Genomic DNA, 9077 nt, shown 5'->3' with positions numbered 1-9077 from the left:
TCTTATGTTTTGTTATATGCTTTTAATTTTTAATTTAATTCAAGTAGTTGTTTTGATGTTTGATTTAATTTATGAGTCTTTTTGATTATTTTCTTCAAGAAAATTAAAGATCCGGTTGCAAGACCACTTCTGAGTGCCCGACAGTGCACTATATTGCTTAACCATGCTTTATAGTGCTTGACATACTTCTTCAAGTGATCACAAGTGCTTCTAAGTGGTTCATAGTGGTTCCAAGTAATTTTATGTCATTCCAAGTGCATCTAAATGTTTTTGTGTGCTTCTAAGAGCCTTTTGTTGCTTCTCAGTGCTTAATAGTGCTTCAAAAAGCTGCCAGCAGGTGCCTGAGAGTTCTTCCAAATGCTTCCAAGTGCTTATGCTCGTAATGGCTTAACAGAGCTTCAGAAGTGATAACAAGAGCTTCTAACTACTTGTAAGTGCTTCCAAGTGCATCTAAATATTTCTGTGTGCTTCTACGTGCCTTTTGTTGCTTCTGAGTGCTTAGTAGTGCTTCAAAAAGCTGCCAAGTGCCTGAGAGTTCTTCCAAATGCTTCCAAATGCTTATGCTCGTAATGGCTTAATAGAGCTTCAAAAGTGATAACAGGAGCTTCTAACTGATTCCAAGTGCTTGTAAGTGCTTCTAACTGCTTCCAAGTGCTTGTAAGTGCTTGTAAGTGCGGTAAATGCTTCTAACTGCTTCCAAGTGCTTGTAAGTGCTTGTAAGTGCTTCTAACTGCTTCTAACTGCTTCCAAGTGCTTGTAAGTGCTTGCTAGGGCTTCTAAATGCTTGCTAGTGCTTCTAAGTGCTTGCAAGTGCTTCCAAGTGTTTCTAGTGCTTGCTAGTGCTTCCATGTGCTCCTAAGTGCTTCCATGTGCTTCTAAGTGCTTGCTAGTGGTTCCAAGTGTTTGCTAGTGGTTCTAAGTGCTTCCAAGTGCTTCTAAGTACTCAATCACTGCTTGCTAGTGATTCCATGTGCCTCTAAGTGCTTCCATGTGCTTCTAAGTGCTTCTAAGTGCTTCCAAGTGCTTCCACATGCTTTACTTGCTTCTAAGTGTTTGCTAGTGTTTCTAAGTGCTTCTAAGTGCTTCCAAGTGCTTCCAAGAAATTCCATGTTATTCCAAGTTTATCTAAATGGATCCTCAGGCTTCTAAGTGCTTGCAGGTGCCTGAGAGTGCTTTATAGTGCTTTACAACCATTTACAAGTGGTGCTAGGTGCAGAAAGTGCTACTAAGTGCGTCTAAGAGCTTTACCCAATGAGTGTCATAGCTTTACACTCATTGAAAGTGCATCATAATGCTTACCAATGCTATAGGTTGCTTCAAAATGATTTCTAATACTTGATAGTGTGTCTAAACTTGTCTTCTTTGTCACAGAGGGACTTCTATATGCGGTTCCAAGTGGCTCATCCTAACATACTAAGTCCCTTTTGCATGCATGTGTCATGAAGTGAAGGTTGAGATTTCCATAGCTCCCTCTTTTTTGCTCTCTACCTAGCCATTGAATCTCTTCTTGGGTGACACAAGAAGAGATGGAGTGAGCCCCAAGTGGCTTCACATCAAGGAGTTAACTCTAATTAGGGTTGGCTAAGTGAAACTCTCCGGACAACTCGACCCTTGCATGTGTCTCTGTTCTCTTCTCTCTCCTTGTTTGTGTGCAAGGTAGTATGTTAGGCTTAACAAAGACCCAGACCCAATCTCTAAGAAGCTTACTACCAAATATGGGGCAATCATGAAACCGCAAATTGCTACCAGCCTACCACCAAAGAGTTGCTTAAGCAAGGCCTCTATCGTAGCCGCCGCCTGACTTGAGGCAACCCCACTAGCCTTGTAAGCCCCAGCACAACACAATGCACCTCAACTTGGCCCCGCGGAATCCTTAGGGTACCCAAAGTACCCTTGCCACCCCTAGTTCTTCCACCACAACCACCCTTACCTCGAGTGATCCCTATTCACTAGTTGGACCTGACAGAAATAGTTGAAGAAGGTGAGGAGGGACAAGCTATCAACAACACCATCTTTGAACCCCCTAAGCCAAGTAGCCCACCCTCGCAAATCCTGAGTCACTACGTGATGGAGGGTGAGCACATGTAGACAGAGTATACCTAGCAACGTGACAACATGGGAATGAGACTTGAATAGTATATCTAAAAGTCTACCTATACAATGCCATCACCTCAAGGGGGTGCACTACTTTTAGAAACCCTATGTATCATGCACATTCAAGGGCTATTTAAAAACCTCGTACCTGTGAATTTTTCATGAATAAAATAACCCCTTTTTCTTTATGAACTTACGGGTTTTTTTTTCATGAATAAAATGAACCCTTTTTCTTTATGAACTTACGGGTTTTTTTTTCCAAAATCAATTAAAGCCCCCCTTTTATAGATGTATTTCTATAAATTTACATTAAAATTTTGAATTAAAAAACTCTTTCATTTGAACTCACATGCTATACTTACATATTTTTAGATGAACCCCTCGAAGCCATCACTGTGGCTGGACCTCATCGAATAGTTGAGTGTTCAATCAAGAAAGGGATGCAAGTACTCTTGTGAGTACTCCCACCTTAACTCCCTTATTCACAGGTTGTGGGATAGATAATATGTACAAGGATTTCCCATTAAGGATGGGTGTATTAGGAAAGGGAAATGAAGCTAAATATTAATTTGTCGCGTATACGGGATGGCTTCATCCACACAGTGCCTTCTTTGAATGCAATCACATGAATGCAAAGTAGGAGGAGAGCCACAACCCATGCTACTACACTCGTTCGTTGAAGCATCTACTTCGCAGAAGTAGGAAGCCCCAGGACATGCAAGGATCTTATCTTCTAACTAGGTTCCTGAATAAGCACGAGAAACCAAGCACTCTTGAAAGAAAAAGGCCACAAAGATCGACAAGGGATATAGCCATGTTATCATAAAAAGTGGGTCCAACGAGGGGACAACTACTAATGTGTCATCTTCCTCATCTGACAAAGAAAAAATACTACCATCTGTCATTCAAGTAAGAGAGAAAATAGACCCCAGCTGTTTGCCCAAGAAGGTAGCTAAATATCCAAACCCAATCAAGGAGAAAGGAGAGAGTGAAGGCCCACTCGAGAGCTAGTCAAGGATTGTCAAGTGTGATTGGAGGAGGAACCTCAAGCAGTTCAAAATGCAAGAAGTTCCCTTGCACCTAACTTAAAACCAACCGAGGAAACGCAGGAGCTTCATAGAAGTCCCAACCCCTAAGCACTCCCTGAGAGCCTCCCCTGAGACGTGGACCCAAAAGCCACAACATTCCCTCCAATGCTCTTATTCTTTTCATTTATATTTATTGCACCCTTGGGTGCTGAGGTTTTAATTTTTATATGCATAAAGCTTATGCCTAAGCTTAGTGCATAAAGCTTTATGAATGCCTAAGCTTATGCATCAAGCAGAGAGCTAATGCATGCATAAATATAAAAGCTTAAAGCTTATGCATAAATGCTTAAGGCTTTATGCATAAGGCTTTATGCATAAAGCTTTATGCATGCCTAAACTTATGCATAAGGATTTAATCTAATGCATGCTTTAAGCTCATGCATTAAATCTTAATGCGTTTAAGCTTTATGCATAGAGCTTAATGATAGCTTTAAGCTTATGTAGCAGTAAAGCTTAGTGCATAAGTTTACGCATAAATCTCTATGCATGCATAGAGTATACACATAATAGATATGTTTTTTAAGTCCTCTCTATTCTATATACATAATAGCTATGTTTTTATGATGTAGGCATGTGGGGGAAGAATCCAGAATTGAGAAGTCCAGCGACCCATCGTTTGGTGTCGTTTTGAACTATGATGTGATGCCCAGTGTAAGTTACTTGTTTGAATAAGTTTTAAAAGTTTATATTCTTTTGTTTTTATAAGCTTTAAGAATTTTATCTTATTTGTATTTTAATATTACTTAATCTTATGTGATACAGCACAAGATGAAGAAGAGGCAATAGGGAAGGAGGACGAGGACGAGGATGATGATGATGATGAGTAGAGACCGGCCTACTTCATCATTGTGTGTTTTACCTTTGGCTTTGTGTATTCCCTGTTATGTAACTCAAGACTCAATGTAGCTTGCCTATCATGGCATTTTGTCTTTAGTACAAGATGTAACTCACCTTCTATTGCATTTTGCATTTCATACTCGTTGTAACTTGCCTTCCATGGTATTTTGGATTTAATACAAAAAAGTTTTCAGGTTTTAATATATTTCAGATGTATGTTTCACTTGTTTTAATTACTTATGTATTTGAGTTATTTTCTACATGTATTTTGATATGTTTATGTATAAAAATTGAATCTGTCATTTGATCAACATATTGAATTAAAATGGGGCAGATTGGGGATAATACCCCAATCTGTCCCTTTTTTTTGTTCTCAGAATCGCTGAAGCATCATTTTTATCGGCGCTTATAGAGTCAAAAAATAGCGTTGTTTATAGCGATGCTTACACCCTGACACTTTTTCAGTTCTCTTTATAAAAGCTACACTATAAATGCTGCTATCCCCTCTTTCTATTATAGTGGAATAATCTTAAGCACTAAAAACAAACTCCTTCACATTGTGCACTTAAAACCGAGCCTATTTAAAGATAATGTAAGTAACCTATAAAGTGCAATTTCCATCAACCTTTAGACACACACACACACACAATGGGTAACCTATAAAGTGCAAATTTCCATCAACCTTTAGACACACACACACACACACACACACACACAATGGGTAACCTATATAGTGTAGATTTCCATCAACCTTTACACAAACAATGGATGACCTACTAATAACTATATGAATATTATCCTACATATATTAATGATATACCTTTATTAATATGTAAAAACTACTTCAACCTATACTAGTTGTTAATCTAACCTTTCTTTACCCTTACACATGCAAGTGGATTAAACTGACATTCACAACCCCGTAAAATGTTATTAAACATTCAACCCCTTTATATCTTATCCTTTGACCAGTGTTGGGAAAAAGAAAGAATTAACTTCTTGTTCAATCTTCAAAAAGGCTTTCTCAAATTGATAAATTAAATTCAAGCTTGGTTATAGTTAGATTAAAGTGTAAATGTAATGTTTGTTCATGATTACAATATCCTCTAAAATACGTGGTGAGAAGGATTGACATCATGCTTGCTATTCTCCAAGCTCTTCCAAATTACCTCCAAAGTACATTCAAACGCACCAAATATGCAAAAGTGTGTGGTCTCTTGACACTGAGTACTCATGCACCAATAACAAGAAAAGGAAGGCATGCTCTAACTGGGGAGTGTCTCCTTCATTTCCTTATTGGTACTACTATTACTACAGATTTAGTACACATTGTGAAGGTTACATCGTTAAGGTTATTGACTTCTACAATGAGAATCCTCCTCGTCATATGTGTTTAAAAGATGTCGACGCATGCAAGTGTTCGTGGGTTTCTCTCAAGAGTCAAAATCATCTCGGCTGATTCCGGTTGATGTAAGGGTTGGCTAACCTTTTCTTATTGACCTCTTTCTATGGCGCATCTTATCTCCTCACCAACAAGAATATCTGTTCATTGCTTCGGTGGGAAAAGGCAAAAAAATAAAGAGAATAAAGCCCATCGTAGGTGGAGAAATAAAGCATCTTAGTATTTACACAGCAACAGATCAATTTGTTCTTTAAAAGAGTAAAGCCAAACGTAGGTGGTGGGAGAATATACATGCGCATGATGTGCTTTTCTGCACCGATGATGATGAAAGGGTAGCATAATTGGTGGCTAAGATTTTTGCTTTTTTGCTATTACTGCAATGCACAGGGATTGGGCTGCTTAGAAATCTCGAGGGTCAAGGAACAAGGTGGGTGCCGGAGGCCATTTACACCAATCTTCTTTCTGATCATGCATCAACGATGGGCTACTAATATCATGTTGAAGACGCTTGATGCACCACAGGTCTTGCTCGGAAATTCTTTCCCAATGCGGAATGCTTCCTTTCAATGGGTCACAGCTTCCCGTCTCTGTGACAAGAGCTTTGCAGTTCTCTTGCAAAGCCAGGTTATGTGCGTGCCAACACAAGCCCTCCAATAGCATGTTGCGCTTGATATTGTTGGTGCTGCTGCCGCCGCCTCTGCCTTGCCACACGTGCAATCCATACATCACTTGTATACCAAATGCCTTATCAAACACATTGGGCAGGGAGGGCACCATCCATGGTACAAGCTTGTTAGCCAATCTTGTAAGAGCTGCCCACCTTTTGATGCGTGAAGAGGCCCCTCTTACCTCGAATTTGATTAGCTTGTCATATTTCCACAAGCTTAGCATAGCGCAAGGTATACCCTCGGATCCCAAAACCACCCCATGCTTATCAAATTTCTGCTCATTTTCCTCACCCCTGTAACGAGCTAGCCAAGTCCCCGCATTGAAAGGGCTTGTTAAGATAGCATCAATATCCTTTGGGAAGAACTCCATGGTTCCCAGAGCGGCCCTGTACAGGCTTTCAGCCTCAGCTGCGCTCAGCTTCACGATTTCCATACTGCGTGAGGCGAAACTCTTTGGCTTGCCATACACAGGCTGCACCAGTATGGATGGAGACCTAAACTTTATGTATCCTAATTTGAGTGTAAAGAGATTCACAGAAGCCTGATTATCATTCTCAGTCGCAATGTAGCAATACTCGGCTCCATGCTTCCTACACCAGGCCTCCATCTCCATGACCAATTGTTGTGCGACACCCAGACGTCTGCAAAGATTAATCATAGTACCCAGCAGGTTAATTAAGCAGCGTGACATAGGCGAACGTTAATACTCACAGCCTGAGCCGTGTATTGGCACCAATAAGTGTAATTACCTATAGATAATAATACCCATCAGGTTAATTAATTAAGCAGGAGAACGGTAATGAACGCCTGAGCCGTATATTGGCACAGATAAGTGTCGTTACCTATAGAGACGAGAGATACGTAGCCCGGAGATATACGCCGATGTCACATACTTTGTAGTGCGCGTATTAGACGAGTCCTCATTGTGGGTATCTACGTATCGGATCACCTGTTTCACCCCGGCTCTGATTATGCCCACTATAGTATAATCACCGTTTAGCGATAGAGCTTCTGCAACCTGTAATTGGTTGGAATGGGTGCGATTAAAGAAGGTACAGTAGGAGGTCTGTATTGTATGATACCGACTTGTACGATACATGAATACCGTATATGTATATGCAGGCCTTGAAAGGGAAAGGTTTGGCATGATAAGTAAAGGAGAAGGCTTATACGTTGTGCGTACCTTCATGCAGTAAATGGGGTAGCTTCGCACTCGACAAAGCGGGTCGCCAATGATGTTGGTGAAGAGTGATGCTTTACCTGGCGCAGTACTTGCTGCCTGGCAGCTCCTCTCGAGCTCCTCCACTTGCTGCATGTCCGTGTCCTTGCTAAACTCCCTTATTCTCAGAGTTAGCTTCCCCACTTTGAGCTCGGTAGAGTCCATCAGCACCAAGCTGAACACTAGCGACTGTGGTAGGGATTAGCTTCACTAACACGATCCACTAATTACTTCAAGAGTTAACCTTCAATTTGTCTGTGAGTGATCGCTATATTGAGCGCAATATTGATGAGACTAGAGTTGCTTAAATAGCTCGCATACGCAGACCTTGCCCGCCCAGATACGACGTTACCATTACGTAATCATAGTGTTATTAACGCGCAGTCAACTATAAAAATCACCCAAACGCCATTTTTAATTTAAACAAAGACCCCTTGGTCGTCATCAACTTTTATTAAACAAAGCACCTCTTCGTCATCATCGTAGCATTTTGTAATCAATCCAAGGATCCCTTCAAGAAACACATGATTGTGAAAAGGTACCACCCCGTTTGAATCATTGTTGTGTATAACCAAGTCAAGAATGTGGGCCCTGGTCTCTTTAAATTACGATTATTGAAATAGTGTGCATCCCCATTTGAGCTGTGTGTGTGTGTGTTTGTATGCATACGTGCGCACACATGTGCATGTGTGTGCATTTAACCAAGTCAAGAATGTGGGCCCTCTTTCTACCTTAAGCATATTATTCAAACTAGTTGGGAACCCGTGCTTCGCACATCTTTTGAGGCTTCCAAAATAAAATTCTACCCAAACCTCCTCAAACCTCTTCCTCCCCTTCCCGAATCTTCAAATTCTTGCCACGTGGCAGCTTTGTGAAACTCTTCCTTAAGATAATATAGAGATAGCATGCATCAATATTTCAGTCTATTCCACTGCTCGAAAAAAATGTTTTTTTCAACCCTTAAAATTAAGGGCAATGCTTAGGCTTAACCAAGATTTACGCGTAAAAATCACTAAAAATTATACAAATGCCAAGATTTATAACTAAAATGTTCAAATTTCATTCCTTAAAATTAAAGGCAATGTGAGATTCCAGCTAGGATTTTTGAAGTTCAACTGGGAAAATTACATTACGAACCGGGTTATGTGAGCACTGGTCTATTCATGTGGGCATGTTTGCACATTTGCATTAATTTATTTTCAAACCACCTTACATCACAATAGTAGCTTTCTTTGGCAATCCTCCCAGTTTTCCAAACCTAGGATACTGCACAGCAAACATGTACCGATGAAAACAACCTTGCAAAAAATTTAGAGTTCCTTATTCTAAAGGGCCATCCTTAATGAAAAATTCAAATAGTGATTTCCAATAATTGATTAGAATACAGAAAGGGGTGTACAGACACATTTGTAATCCCACCTTAGTATAATAAATCATGTAGTGTGTGTGTGTGCATGTGTGTGTGTGTGTGTGTGTGTGAGAGAGAGAGAGAGAGACAGAGAGAGAGAGGTCTATCAAGGTTAATATAGTAATCCATAGATATGGGGATTTTTAACTACCCTTTTAACACACATGCTATGTGGGGTTTATAGATAGTGTTTGGGCCAAATAAAGACTTTGGATTAATGCCATTTTATATAAGCCAAATTTTTTTCCCAAAAACTAATCACTAGAGTGGGGGTCTATTGAAAGTGTGTGAATGGATATATTGTGTGTTTGAGTGGGCCCATAATCCTTATATTCGATTGCATGTGTACAAACTTATAAAA

The 9077-nt window shown here is 40.1% G+C and overlaps 1 protein-coding gene across 1 annotated transcript; it reads right to left on the bottom strand.

The window, feature by feature from the left end:
• Positions 1 to 5634: 5634 nt before the first annotated feature.
• On the bottom strand, positions 5635 to 7591 carry LOC147610211 (putative N-acetyltransferase HLS1). Its single transcript, XM_086786421.1, has 3 exons — positions 7273 to 7591; positions 6932 to 7107; positions 5635 to 6730 (listed from the first exon to the last, which is right to left on the bottom strand). Exons 1-3 carry the CDS (start codon positions 7471 to 7473, stop codon positions 5821 to 5823), a joined length of 1287 nt encoding a protein of 428 aa, XP_086642547.1. The 5' UTR covers positions 7474 to 7591; the 3' UTR covers positions 5635 to 5820.
• Positions 7592 to 9077: the final 1486 nt, after the last annotated feature.

This window comes from Cibotium barometz, chromosome 49 (assembly GCF_041138505.1).
Source record: "Cibotium barometz isolate CiBa-2024 chromosome 49, ASM4113850v1, whole genome shotgun sequence".
Taxonomy (NCBI): Eukaryota; Viridiplantae; Streptophyta; class Polypodiopsida; order Cyatheales; family Cibotiaceae; genus Cibotium; species Cibotium barometz.
The sequence above is the reverse complement of the archived record's forward strand: the minus strand, read 5'-3'. Positions and strand labels throughout refer to the sequence as shown.

What these genes read in the sequence shown, in the direction of transcription:
- LOC147610211 (XM_086786421.1), bottom strand. Translation starts at nt 7,473, where the DNA reads ATGGACTCTACCGAGCTCAAAGTGGGGAAGCTAACTCTGAGAATAAGG. An exon ending in ACCCCATTTACTGCATGAAG is followed by an intron (nt 7,108 to 7,272) that starts GTACGCACAACG and finishes AACCAATTACAG; the next exon opens with GTTGCAGAAGCTCTATCGCT. An exon ending in CGTATCTCTCGTCTCTATAG is followed by an intron (nt 6,731 to 6,931) that starts GTAACGACACTT and finishes TAATCTTTGCAG; the next exon opens with ACGTCTGGGTGTCGCACAAC.